The sequence below is a fragment of the Scatophagus argus genome, chromosome 2 (genome assembly GCF_020382885.2).
Source record: "Scatophagus argus isolate fScaArg1 chromosome 2, fScaArg1.pri, whole genome shotgun sequence".
NCBI classification, from domain to species: domain Eukaryota; kingdom Metazoa; phylum Chordata; class Actinopteri; family Scatophagidae; genus Scatophagus; species Scatophagus argus.
In genome coordinates this window covers 18,123,097-18,138,221 of record NC_058494.1, presented here as the reverse complement: position 1 = coordinate 18,138,221, position 15,125 = coordinate 18,123,097, and the positions used below count along the sequence as shown (strand labels likewise).

The window sequence follows — 15,125 nt, the reverse complement described above, 5'->3', positions numbered from 1 at the left end:
CCTTTTAAATCGGAGCAATTGGGCCACTGCCACAGAGAAAGTGAAGGTACATTTTCAGATAAATGTAATAACTTTTAGTTGTCTTCTTTAAATGTTTTCACTAAGTGAAGAAACTTTTATTTAAATATATGCACAAAAATCGTTAAGTGAAAGAATAATGTAGCGTGCCAAGTTCAATTTTTTCCATTATGTGACTTTAAAAAAAAAAAAAAGAAAGAAAGAAGAAATGTTAATAAAATGTTGCAAATTAAATTACAACTTGGCCTCGTGTCTTGACGTGTTTTGACAGCTGACGTGAGCGGCAAATGTTGCATCTTATTTTGCTATTGTCCGATAAAGAAGCCCCCTGAATTATTCATTTTATTTAGTATTATTATTGTTACTATTATAAGGGGGGGTTTCCACGAGAGAAAGCGAAAGCTGTGGTCGACACTGGAGAAACCAAACAGGAAAACCCGCTTCATGCGGAATTTAAAGATGGACTGTGCACAGACGACCTTAGGCCATAAGTTATTTTTACAGAGCGTCACGGGCTCAAAAGGATTTTCGTCTGAATGTAAATCAGAGGACTCCTGTTAATTCGCAGGCCCACAGGAGCATCTCTGCTGTGTTTAAAGAGCGGCACAAGCAGAAGGCCTGCAGCCAGCCGAGGCTTCATTGACGCGGTCGCGTTAGAAACAGGAGCGTAGCTCGGGCTGTGTGAGACGTTCACTGTCAGGACTACTTAATGAATTCCGATAAAGAATCACATTAAAATAAACATGGGTATTATTTCAGATTTACGCTTTTAAACGCACACATACACAGATTTAAAAAAAAACCAAAACGATTATTTAATGGAGTGCTGAAATGCACCGACTGCACAACAACCACCTGTGGGTCACAAGTCTTCTGTAGGAAACAGGAAGTTGGCACCAATACTTTATAATAGAGTTAATATAATTATTCTTAATTTTACATATTGTTTTTTTGAATCACAGCACTATATTTTCGTGCAACTTTAATTTTTGAGATCCGCTTACCAAGAAAAATAATAAAAATAACGATAATAATCTGCAGACCTCAAAAGACTGATCACTAGTAAAGGGAAGGTCTGATGTTTGTGCCGTTACGTTTGAACCATGAAGACAGTTTGATCATTTATTTATTACCAAAAAACAAAAAACAAACAAACAAAAAAAACTATCACCACAAAACAAAATTAAACGTTGTCATGTTGTTATATTGAGGCTAAGTAACAAAATATTCATTAAGTATAAAAAAGACAGCCTAAACTTCAATCCTAAAAATATTATAAAGTGCAAAACATTTTTTTTAAATTACAATATGATGTGGGCTACATTTAGTTACAGTTTCAGTTCCAATATGGTCAGCTTGTAACTTAAGAGACAGACTGACAAAAGGCGAATCTATTCTTCCACACTGTCAGATGGAAACTTGCAGACACACTAATTGTGTCACTCTACTGCTTATTTAAAATAACACACTCCTATAGATGGACACACACACACACACACTGCAATCGCCAGCGTCCCATTTAAATGTAAAGCCCGTGTGTGACATTCACGAGCACCAGGCCCGTAGGAAATTCGAGCGTGGCTTTCAGTGAGTGACAGTTCGAGACGTGATCAATGGAGCTCGAGTCTCTTACCTTTGGATCGATGGCCTTGAAGCTCGGCTCGTCTTCATCCACCTCGAAGTAGAGCTCAGAGGCGGTGACGGACAGCGTGCCTTTCACCACCACAGCCGGGGCCACCAGCTGAGCGCTGGTGCTTAAGTTTACTGGGCCTGCAGGAAGCGACACACGCCGGTCAGAAAAACAAGCTAGCCCCCCCATCGCCTCCTCTCAGAGTGTGTGTGTGCGTGTGTGTGTGTGTGTGTGTGTGGGGGGGGGGGGTTAGCTTGTTTTTTTGTTTTGTTTTGAAGTCGCTAATGGTAAAAGTAATGTAATAAAATAAAACTCAACAAGGGATTTCACCGGGCTGATGATAACTTGAACACACGGTGGGCCCTCAATCCTGCACGTGATTTATTAATGAGGAAAGTTGACAAGTAGAAACACTCAGAGGATTGGGATAATCTATTTTTAGAGACGGTTTATCCCAATAATTTTGTTTATGCACAACTGTCTTCCATTAGAGTTGCAGTATATTAAAATCACGAGGATATAACAGCAACGGCTACAAACACCGGCTGCCTGTTTTCCTCTTGTAGGCCTGATTGGTCACGTTCAATTAATCGATACGTTTAAGAAACAAGCAACACCAGCCTACGAGATGTCCACAGTCTCCAGAAATGAAACATTAGAGCCTTAATCAAAGTATCCTCAAACCCGCGCTAAAATAGCCTCGCAAAAAGCCTAAAACTGTAAAACTTTATACAAAATTGTCAATAAAACAAAACAAAACAAAAAAAAAATTATCTGTCAGTCAGAATCCATTGATTGCGGTCGGATGGGGCGAAGCTCGGTTTAATCTCTCATCAATCTTAATTTATGCCAGTATGACAATAAGAGAGCCGGCTCAGGGGAGCTGTGGGTGGAAGCCCTGCCCGGCTCTGCGCATACGAGGCATTGTGTTTGCAGATGTGCGCTGCGGAGTACGGAGGCTCGGAGCCCGGCTTGATTTCCCAGAGCGCCCTCATGCAAACGGATGGATTAAACACATACACACGTATATACATATATATATATATATATATCTCCATCCCTCTGCCTCTCTGTGAGCCCCGCGAGTACTGACATGTTATCCGTGGGTTGAGATAACTTTTATTATTTATTTATTTTTTGATGTTGTTGTTGTCCCGTTCAGTCAAAGACATTCAATTACACCTTGAAGCAGACAGCTGCTTAAGAGAGGAGGGAGCGGAAGCTCTCCGGGTCTGGCTGTGCGCACACACACACACACACACACACACACACCACTTCATTAGACAGGATTCAGCGGTTAATCCCATTGTCATCCCAGTTGCGTTATTTTAATAGCGCTCTGAGCTCCATTAATGCAGCTTAGTGAGCGCGGCACATGAAAATGCGGATTACATCGCAATCCGATTATCGAACTATATATGATATTTAATTAAGATTACTGGAATAACAGATGCATGCACAGGAACCGACAACACCATGAGCTGGACTGAATTTAACAGAAGATTGTGGAGGCTCAGGCTGAAAGGGGGGGGAGGTGGGGGTATTTGCGCAATGCTGCTTTTCTTGAATCAGATAACGTCCCATTTTAGGGTAAGCAGTATCCTGGGATCAACTCGGCTACTGTTGGATTAAAAACAACAAAACAAAAAAAAAACCCAAAACTGTTTAGAGAGCTGCTACTCAGGCCTGTGCGTTATGTTTGTGAAGCAAGACCTCCAGTGGCAGACAGAAAACTGCAGATACTGTGTTGTCATACCGCACTCTCTGAAGACAGCGGTGACACAATGAAAGTTTTCCAGAGCTATAACGATCGGCCAATCTTTCTTTAAAGGCCCGTTTTCTTCGTACATAACAAGTCTGCACTTTCAAACAGTTTGTGCTTTGAGATTTCGAGGCTTTAAAAAAATATATATGTATATTTACAGAGATGTCAAAGCAAAAGAGCAACATCATGTGGGAAAATCAGTGAAACTCTGTGATGGGAGATAAGGATGCCACTAATAATTCACTAATGAACAGTGGAATATGTGTACATGCAGGATCAGAAATTATTTCTTTATTTTGAGTGGGCTGCAGGACACATCGCAGGGCTGAGACACCACTGGGAGGTTTGAGAGGTCGAAGAGGACGAACCATTTCTTTACCTGTTAAGTTCTCCAGGTCTTTCTCCTCTAAGGATGACAGAGTGTCATCGTCCCCGTCAAGTAATGTCTCACTCTCCGAGTTTTGATTTCCCAGAACCTGGCTCCTGATGGACTGCTTGCCTTTGAGAATATCCTCCTCAGACGCTGGAGGGACGAAAGAAAAGGGCTTTTTTTTATTTCACCTTTAATACATTGCAGTTATAATGTCACATACAGTGTGATGCAGGGAGATGAATTTCTTTCATACTGAAAGAATACTGCGTTGTAGGTTAACACAATACACCTGTTAAACTCTATTTCAGTGCAGAGTTTGATGGTTTTCGAAGGTCAAAGATCACATGTTTGAGCAGATTTTATATTTAACAGAAACCAACATCTTTCGTCTGGAAAATAAAAAGACAGGGAGAAATGACAGTGGAGGTTATTTTTACTTCACATCACAGACTGACTTTTACAAAGTAGTTGTCAGGTTTTTTCCCCCCATTGTTTCAGCTACTATTGGTGCTGCTGTAAATATAGACAAGTATATTTTACAATTTTATTTTCAGAACTGCATTTATTTATCTGATCTAATGATCTAAGACTGCTCTGTAAAGTAACTTCAGATATGACATTTAAAACATTATCTTCATGGCGTCTTGTTTTTTTTTTTTTTCTGCCAGCTTTTTAGTCAGAACAAAGTTTGTTTGGCCGACAGAAAAACGGCCACATTTTGTAAAGTTTAGGCTCCGGTAAAAACTATCTGCAAAGTGGATCAGCACTGCCGTTTAATCTCGATTCATCAGTCAGGGGCAACGCTACGCTGACTTGTGCTGCACTCACAGACTTGCAGAGTCAAATGCGGCCAGACAAACCGAAAACAACGAGCGAAATGAGAGACTAAAGACCGACATAATCCAAACCATAAATGCATTCTGCCATTGCGAACACCATTTCACACAAATATTATTCAAACACATTTAAACAAAATAAGGGTCGCACACTGCCCATTTTGATTTCAACTCAACATGACATGAGGTTCCAAATGGATTATTTAAGAAAAATGGTAATCTGCAAACATTTACAGAGCCCTGCATTCCCCGGTGGTGGATGGTAAGGATCCAGAGACAAAAGTCTGCAGTACAAAGAGCAGCTAGTGAGCCTTCCTTCTTTGTAAACATAGTAGGCCCTATAGTGAGAGCTGCTTCCGTGCATGTTTTCTAATGCAGCATTTCTGGTAAAAGCAACACGATTTTAATCCCGTGAGGCGCCGAACACATACCAAGTGGATTTTTTTTTTCATCATCACCTGAGGGGAGATCAATTGCACTTCCTAAAAACGCACAGCCGCGTCATGTGGCCATATACTTTGAAACCCGCTACAAGAGCCGGGATAAAAAATCTCTTGTCATGGAAAATATGCAGCTCACTGATATTTAGAATGGCCTTCCTGTAATTAAGTCTCCCTGGAGGATTCTTTAGTTAGCAGCACTGAAATTACTACCAGCTCCTCTAATACGTACCACATGCCATTGTATTCACACCAAAGCAAGTGGACAGGGGACTGATCGTGAGCTTAAAAAACATTTGGACTTCTTTTGCGTTACACTGTAAACACGCTCAGCAATTCTCAACCCGATGTACAAGTACCACTAACATGCAGTATCAAGTCTTACAAATACACGGTCTGATGCAGCTATAAGCCTCACGACTGGGCCGATCTTAAACCTCGATCCCCCTGTTACCCTCAAGCACAGATTATTAATGGTTCTTCAGTATAACATACACTACAGGTAAGTGCAATGAACCTGACCAGTTATGTCACTTCTCAGCAAGCACACATAAAAGAAATGTGCACATAAATGACAGGCTGCGTGCTAATTTCTCATTCTTTCTCTTCCTGTTTATTTTTCTCTTTGACGTCTTTTCTTTTAATTTGACAACTGTGAGGGTTTTGGTGGTGGTGGTTTGTGTGTGTTGTTGTGTGTGTGTGGGGGGAGGGTTGTGTGGACAAGTTTAGAGTAGAAAAAATATCAAAGTTTGCGTTATATATACTAATAATGATCACAATGAAAAAGTTAGCGACTGTTAACTCACAACAGTCGGTAACTTTTGAAATTTTCTGGTGTCATTTAAATGAAAGTATAATTCAAAAAGATTACAATGATAAACAATCTGTAGAAGGAGCAGGCATGCCGCATTAACAAAAAAAAAAAAAAATCTCGACACTTCAACCTCATCACTCATCACACGGGGAGCAGAAACGTGCATAAATCCCAACAGGTTATACTTTTTCCAAGACCCCATTTCCCAACTGAGAGGTTCAACTACCTGCTTACACAACTCAAGGCGTGCGTGGTCACAGCAATTAAATTGTCAAAATTAACAAATTTGATTTTAACGGGAGCATAGCCAGGAGTGTGGTCATGAGGCGAGTATTGATTACCAGAACAGAGACATTAGTCTTCAGGTATTTACTCTGCCACCTCTGCTACACGGGCCCGAGACCAGACCAAATCAATCCCCAGAAAAGATGGTTCTTTCCAGCCGTAAATACATAACAGCCTACTGAAGCCCACTGGCAGCCACAAACACTCCTGTGGAAATCATCTTGGCACAGTATGAATGATAACAGTTGTCCATGTCCTTAACACAGAAATACACATTTTTCTCCATGTTTAAAAAGGAAAAGACATACTTTGCTCTCTTCTTAAAAAAGGAAAAATAAAAATTTGTTACTATAGGTGACTAGTTAAAAAAAAGAAAAAAAAAGTAAAAAAACTAAGGTAAATATTTTCCATTGCTTCCAGCTTTATGATCATGCGTGAGATTTGAAAAGTGCAGCCACAAGTAGCTAGAAAATTAGAGTAAATTCAGGCTTGATCTTATGCTAAATATTTTCTTAGGGAGTGAGGCTGCATTTTCTCCTCTGCAACTGATGAATATAATTACAGCCAGATATGACCTTTGTGCTCCGTTTGAAAACTCAGCCCTGCATTCTCATCTCGAGCTGCACTTCCGTAACAAATGTCGGGTCGACTAAAACAAGACGAAAGGTTACATCAGAAAATGGATGCCGTCAGGCTTCAATGTCAAAGAGTTATTTTAATGATATATTCCCATACTTCAGCCAGACAGTATACTCTCTTGAGGTAGCATACCCTTGCCACAACTGGCTGTTGGCTATTTTTACACAGACTTGACTTTGAAACCAAAATGTTGTTTGCAGGAATTTGTCTCCCCATCCCAACAGATGAATATATACTGCTGAACTAAAAATGGTTTAAAATAAAACTGAATACCAGACAAAATAACTGAATAACCAGCTCGCCCAACAACTTCACTGTATTTTCATTAGCTTAAAGAAGTGAGAACACCAGTGATATGTCTGTTCTCTGTCACGAACAAGCTTAAGGAGGAGGAATTCAGATGGAAGCAAAGTAAAAATCAGACGCTTGCTGCAGAAGAGCAGCGACCAGCTGGCCTCGGTCTCCAGCTGCCGCCACAGTGCAGCCATTACTGCACAGCAGAGGTCTCCCAGGATCCTGGGATCCCCAACACTTATTGCTTTTAGATCACATTCTTATTGACTCCTGTCACACCTGCCATTTGTCTTTGGGACTGATGTTATATTTAAGGGGACTTTTGCAGGTGACACAATGAGGACACTTTCGTCCATTTATTGGTGAGAGTAATTGATGGAGCCGGTAAACGTAGGTACAGCATGACGTCGATTGCAAACCCCGATGTGTGCTGGATCTTCGCAGAAATGAGGGATTAGATGCACTTTAGGAGAGAAATGCGACTCCTGGTGTTAATGCAGGAGCATGTGTCATTTAGATATTGCTGTTATAAGCGAGTGCTGGGAATGTTAAGCTGTTCTAAGACAAGGTTGATTGGAAATCAGCACCTGACTTTACAGAGAAGGGCTCAGAAACAATGAGAAATTGATCTGACCTATTCCAACACTAAAGAAAAAGTAATCAGCATTGTTAGCTTTAATGTTAACTCTTTAGTTTGCAGACAGAGCAGAGTATTGATGAAGTTCTTCCCCACATTTCAAATGCAGTGTGTTTGGTGGAATGCAATTTGCATTTCACTTGCATTGTTTTTAACCTGAGGAACCAATAAAGCCACAAATTTATTGACCGTAATTAAACACATCAAAAATGATTTACCGTTGACACTAGAAGCATGCATGTATATATTTTACTCCTTATCCTACAAAGGAATACATCAAAAGCATAAATCCCAAAATGTCCCTTCATTCAAATGCAAAAATCTCAATAAGAGGAAAAAGAAAAAGGAGGGAGCATGAATGTTACTTACCACCGATATCAGCCACTGTTTGCAGCAAAGACAGAAAGAATGAACAATATTTCATATTTCATCTCAGTCACAGCCACTCAGTTCAAAGTTGAAGTTCTGAGCAAAGCTTGCTAACACTCAGGCTGATTATTAGTGCAGCTTTGCCTAATGGGTGGCAGTGTATGAAATTACCTTTGTGAAATCCAAATAAGGGTGCTATTTTACTGTGTCTTGTGGTACAATAAATCTTTTACTGCAACGGGAAGACTAATTTTTACTACCTTGTACCTGGTGCTACCACCAAGAGTGTAAGAAAGGGAGTGCAAACAGCAGGCAGGGACTTGGTGGATGGGACTGACCGTGTTCGGCTGCAGCTTTGAGCGTAGCCTCTGAGTGAGTGGATCCGAAGGGGTTCCTGATGAAGCGACGTCGCCGCCTTAAATCGTCCTCCCAGTAGTCCAGGCGCCAGAACTCCCTCGGCCGGCTGCAGCGAGACAGAGGTAGCACATGTGTTAGCAATTACCAGCCAGCATGGTATAGCAGCCCAGCATTAGCACTCGGTCCGAGCATAGCAAACATAAAGCCAGCATTGTGTTTGGTGTTTCTTTTAACCCTCAGAATCACACTTTAAAAACATTCACTTAGACACAAGCTTGGACTCCAAATCATTGTGTCTCCATCGCTGACAATGACAGAATCAGCATCTCAGGGAATAACGTTTTTTTTTTTGGTGTATTTTTTAAAATTTCTTTTCCCTTTTCCCCTCTCTTTGAGAGGGTGAACTGAGCACTAGGTTCGCCACGGTGGAATGAGCAAATGACAGCTTGATCATTTTCCACACACGTTTGTGGCACGTGCTTCCATTCTAGGCTCATTTCAAGCCCAGCAGGATACTTCTTGTCAGGACTCACGGCTAGTGGGATAAGGAGGAGGAGGCCATTACAAACACAGAGGAGGGGGTGGATAGCATTACCAATATTAATCAATGTCTGCAGCACCCATTTTTCTTTGCAATTTACATCTCCCTTTACCAGGGCAGGTCACTAAATCATCTTGCTCTCAAGGAAAAGAAAGTGTTAACTTTTAATGAGGAATCACCGCCACATAGCTTTGAACATGTACGCAGTGTACCCGTACATGGTGAAATATCACTTCTATTTTTGAAAGTGATTTAATTACAGCATAATCTCAAATAATCATTACCCATGGCTTGGAGGCTCAACAAAGTGTAAGAATCAAGAATCATTTTCCTCATTACAAAAGTATTTTTTGTAGTTTAAAGGGTTTTTAATCCGAGTGTTTTAGTACACAACAAAGCTGTAAGTGTGTCAGTTATGCAGCCTGAAAAGCCACTTCTTAAAAATGAAAACAGTTCATGTGATTGATAATTAAGTCAGGTGAGGGAAGAACATCACACACTTGGGTATTCAGTGAGATTAAATTTTAACTGTCTGGCTCAAGTTAAATAGTAATTTTACTTAACACTGCTAGAAAATCTTAGTCTATGCTTGATCTGGAGTTATTTTTGTTGATTTTTGTTCACTTGTGCCTTTAATTTGATCCTAAAAACCACTCCAACAGTTTACCACAGTTCATGAAAATACTGTAAATGCCTTTAACTAGTAAAGTACGCACAGCAGGAACTACGCTCTCATGAAATACATGAAATGAAATACAGTAAATTTAGTTATGTGTTGCCTACAAAGACATGTGCATGCACAGCGGCTCTTAGTGTTTTTTAAGACAATCAAGAGGAGAAAGAAGTTCCATGGTTTAAACAATAAAAAGTATTTCTGAAATAAAAAAAAAAAGACAAGAAAAAACACGGCCAGGTTATTCATAAGTGGCTGCAGTGTATCCTTTGAAGGTGTAGGAAGACACAGTTTATGGTTTCAGTGGCATAAGCTATGACGGGAGAACCCCAGCATACTTTATGGGATCTACTCTTGAACGCTGCTCTGGCCGGGGCTCCTCACAAATCTTCAGTCCAACACCAATGATCACACAGGGGCCTCTAAAAGGGAAAGGAGCTTTACGCAAGAAAATAAATACAATTTCCAAGCGGGTCCTTTAAAACCCTGTATATCTTGGGTAATGAAAACCATTGATTATTTGATTTATCTAGACCAAAAAAGAAACTGTCTCAAAGGCTGGATGACGAGAGGAGAGTGGCTGCTGTTCATATCGTCAGCCTGAATGGCAAACACTCTGCAGAGTGCATTTAATGTAGTGCATGGTAGAGTACAACTGCATGAATGGGAACACAGATTTTGTATAGTTGGAGCAGGGAATCGAGATGGAGGGACAGTGTGTGAGAGTGTGTGAGAGTGTGTGTGTGTGTGTGTGTGTGTGTGTGTGTGTGCAGAATGCAAGCTGGAAAGACACAAGGGACGCAGGTCTGTGCAGGACCAGATTTCTTGCCAGTGACAAAGACCCTGTTCCATGTTTGCATGTGATAGTCTCCGAACGCAAATGGCCACTTCATCATCCTGCCTGCAACAGTATTCATCTATGAAAATAATTATCAAGGTTGTGCATGCCGCACAGCTCTGAATCAGGACGCACTCGTCTCTCATCTCATGGCAGAGGGGGGTCTGTCCGACTCACACAATAAACATTAATCCATCAGGAGGGGAGCCATTGGCTGGAGTAATTAGTCACGGCATAGGGGGACCACCTCTGCCAGTCATATTCATCCAAAGCACCATGAACAGGCGACAATGGAGGTCTTAATGATGGGGCGCTAGGAGAGGTGGACACACGATGAGAGATACCTCGTCATCAATCCCCAATGAGAGTGCCGCCGTAACAAGAATGGAGATGTACAGCGCTATGCGACCCCCCCATACCACACAGAGAGTGTGTTTCCACAAAGATGATAAATTATTCAGAGCTCATCCATCCTCTCAGAGCATCCTGGGCAGAATTTACTGAAGCGCCATTCTTCAAAATAACAACAATTAAAATAACAAAAGAACCAGCGTTGTGCTGTGGCTCATGCCAACCACTTGTGTAATTAGTAATTAGTTCGGTCATAAAAGGTGTCTGGAAGGCCGGCTCGTTAAGCCTGAAGTGGCTGGTTTGTGATGATGAAAGTGGGGGAGAGACAATCTGACAGAGGGAGTGTGTGTTCTTTTAAAAAATCTGAGCCCAACTTTCTAATATAAACCATATTGGCTACTGATGAAACAACGTCCAGAAGAGTTTTATATGAGGTAATAAAAAGTAATTACCCCCTCCCCCCCACCTCTTTTTATCTCCATTTTTAAAAACATCTTCTGGATGCTCTTCAGCACTTGGAGGTTGTAAATTTGAGGAAGTTTACCAACACAGAGGATGAATGAGGAAGCTCAGGTTTCTTCTTTTATGTGGCCTGATGCTCTTTCTCCTTAATCAGTTAACAAAACAGTTATGCCTTCCATTTAATAAACTCAACACAAGCCATCATCACACAATAAGATCATATTTTACTGGTGGGCTCCTTAAGATTACAATTGCACTACTAAATTGTCCGTTTACATCAAAACAGAGCAGGCATCCAAGTAGATCTGGCACGGTTTGGTGACATGCAAAATAAATGGTTTAATTGTGAGGCGCCTTCAGTAAGAGAGCCGGTTCAGAATTCATCCAATGCTTATTTGGAAAAAAAAAAAAAACAGCATTTAGAAAAGTGAAGGGCCAAGTGAACTAAATTAAGTACATCCTTGACAACAGAGTATTTGCTGACACGACGGGTGCAGTTTACACAAGAAGCAGACAAGAAGCACATTTATTTACAAGAATGTGTAAATGCTGGTATGAATGACTGAAATCAAATTATTACTGTTTTATTATTAAATTATTATTAATTATTTGATAGTTTTTGTTTTGTTTTTTTAAACAGGCATAAGGCATTTTTAAACATAAGGTCTATAATAATAATAATAGTTAGTCAAAAGGCTATTGTTACAATTTAACCCAAATGCAACAACAATAACAACAAAAATTAATGCTAATATTAAAATTTATCAGTGTCATACATTAATATCACAACATAATTTCCCTCTGCACCAATCAAATTTCCCCAGGGGGTATTAAGGTTCAATCTTATCCTAAATATAATACTAATCTAGTGTTAAGAAACCCTAAAATTAACAATCCACTACCAAGTCACCTCTATTAATCATCATATATTATTAGGATTAGTGGATTTCTATGTACTTGTGTGGGAGGGTGAAGACTGCTTATCATGCTCAAGCGGCCAGTTGGAACATGTTAATAGATTCTCTCTGCAGGTCCTGAAAGTTTGATAGCACTGCTATTTCTAAGAGACAATTGTTCATTTGCTGACAAGGACAAATGATTGCCATCCATCAAGATTCAATCCTACAGGATCGTCCAGGAAGAATCGTTGGTTTCTCACCCTTTTCAGTCTAAAAAGTTCTTTTTTTTGTTGTTGTTTGTTGGTTCTTAAACTGACATAGAAAACATTCAGTTTCCTTTATGACATTATTTAAAACTGAATTCAGCTTTTTGGGAAATGCTTACCCTGGGTGAATAAGGAGAGATACTGAACATATAACTGTTTCTGCATGGGTTTATCTTCAAAGCATTTGATATTATGTGAATAACAACGTGACCTTTATCACAGCGAGCAGGACATGCAGAGCGAATATGCTTTCATATATCACTGCAAGCGACTGCACTTTGGCACAAACAGTCATTCATAACCTTTCTGCTAAATTAATTTGGGTACAGTCAATGAGACCTGCATATGCAGAAGAGATTTCTCTCCTTGCTTATTTTATATTAATGCCAGTTCCCACTGGCAGCCCTCAAATTGCTCAAACATTGCTGCTATCCCCAAGATCATTTTGCTTTGATTTGCATAAACCATGTGTTTAGAAGAAACGGGCGAGCAGGAATAGATTGAGGATTTGTCATGTTGAGGACTGGTTGCTCGAGCACTGGCTCTTTGTCAAACGGTGGCAGCGATGGCTCCGATGGTATCTCCAGACTCAAATTAAAATGAAACAGGACCAAACACCTTCCCACTGAAATTGTTTGGCATGATTAAGTCTTGCTGGAGTGATTTTCTACATGTGCATTAATGTTTATCCTTCCCACTCCGACGAGGCTTAAAGGAGACCATCGACATGTGTATATTAATTCGCCTCAGCTAATGTTGTTTACAAGATTCACCAGAGGTAATGTTAGGGTCACAGACCAGGAAACATTTCCATCTTATCCCCTTGAATTAAAGTCCACAAGCAATTTCTCATTATTGATCGCAGGATCAAGTCATTTAATTAATCTTTTGTTTTTAATGAATTTCAATTTCATGCAATAAGTGATCCAACACTGCATCAGATCTGCGATGAAGACTTTGTAAAAACATATCAAATGATTAGAGTAAAAAAAAATAAATAAATAAAAAATCTACATCCTTGCTTACATGTGAACCAAGGAATTCGCTCACACTAAAACTCCACTCCACATACATTTACATCCTTAGCTTTTATCGCTCTTGTTAACTCCCTTTTCACTGCATGTGGCGCTAACACAAAAGAGCGCACACTGCCAAGACAACATAAGCACCTACCACTCCTCCCAATTAACTTCAATTTATCCGAGAGCTTTCAAAAAGAGATCTGAAAAAGAGAGGGAGTGATATTGCATCTCTGCAACATCACCAGCTTGTGAGGATCAAAGTACTCCCATGGGTGGGAGGCAAAAAAAAGGCTTCAGACTCCCCACAATGCAGTGCAGCAAAATGAAATAATGCAAATCGAGCTCTAATTACCACCAGTCTTAGTGCGCAGCTCCCAATTAGCAGCAATTACACTCAGTGTAAATGCACCAATAAAAGGCCACACAATTACACACTCATTATATCAGATTTCATGGGAGGCAAAAGGAAAAGTGTTGTGTTTAGTAAGGTGGTAAATATTGACCAAAGAAAGGAAGGCTGTGAAAAAGCTTTTTCCATCCAAATGAAAAATGCTGCATCTACTTTTATTGTTTAATGTATAAATAGCTTCACAGTTGGCCTTAGAATGATCTAATAATCAAGTGCATAATAAATAGTATATACAGACTTCCCCTGCTATGTCGCTGTAGTGGTACCATCTGTATTTTTGATGAAGGGTCACATTTTTCCTGTGATTTTGACAACATGCATTTAAGGTCATTTATCACCACTACTGCGAGGTAATGAGGGCATCCACTGGACCGGGGTTGCATAATTCAGCCATTACTGGCCCATTGTAATAATCTTCTGACCTCTAGCTTTCAGAGCTGATCTTGAATTGTGTGACAAATCTGAACCCACGTTTCCAATGCAAGCCAAACAGAAAAACACAGAGGAGAAGAAGCTCAAGGTCAGCTGAGTCTGATGAGGGATGTTTTTTTTAAATTTTTTCCTTTCAGTTTTAAAGTTTGAACATTTACACCTCATACACCAAAACCAGTATAAGGTCTGATAGGAACAAAAAATAGAATTTAAACTTTATAAAAAACAAAAACATCACAAATTTCATCTTAATTTATGATTCTGAAACTACACAAAATTGGGAAAATTTCAACTCATCGTGTTTGTTAGGCTAATGAGTTTACTGACACTTCATTGAAACAATAAACAAATTAACAAAAACAAATCAATCCCTTGAACTCTGCACACTAGTCTGCTGTGTTTCCTGCTTCGGTGTTGATGTGGGACTACAAGCCTCAGCAATCTCATCTAGCGAGGCTGTCTGCAATTCATGAGCACCTCCTCCCCTCTCTCCATCACACGGCTGTACCCGCCATACAACAGCACAGTGTGTGTGTGTGTGTGTGTGTGTGCATCACATGCAGCAATTCCAGTGGAAAGTGATTGAGACGATCATATAAACAGAAGTCTGACTAACTATAATGGCCACATAGTTATCTCCTCCTCATTCGAGAAAATAACCTGAAAGAAGAAACAAAGCATCGCCCCTGATAAAAGTCTCTTTGTGTCTTCTTTTAAATACTACACTGCCCCCCATCCCAGTGATTTATTATTCTGCTCATGTTGGAAGTTTTGT

The 15,125-nt window shown here is 40.1% G+C and overlaps 1 protein-coding gene across 6 annotated transcripts in view; it reads right to left on the bottom strand.

The window, feature by feature from the left end:
- lrba (LPS responsive beige-like anchor protein) overlaps window positions 1-15,125 on the bottom strand; it is a 176,795-nt gene that overhangs the window by 71,111 nt on the left and 90,559 nt on the right. For 4 of the 6 annotated variants that reach the window (XM_046415260.1, XM_046415230.1, XM_046415250.1 and 1 more), the window contains exons 37-40: window positions 8,439-8,563; window positions 8,101-8,115; window positions 3,793-3,936; window positions 1,652-1,788 (exon numbers count right to left, since the gene is read on the bottom strand). In XM_046415260.1, the coding sequence (XP_046271216.1) occupies window positions 1,652-1,788; window positions 3,793-3,936; window positions 8,101-8,115; window positions 8,439-8,563 (421 nt within the window). The remainder of the gene's footprint in view (window positions 1-1,651; window positions 1,789-3,792; window positions 3,937-8,100; window positions 8,116-8,438; window positions 8,564-15,125) is intronic. The other 2 variants (XM_046415269.1, XM_046415276.1) reach the window with 1 other exon arrangement.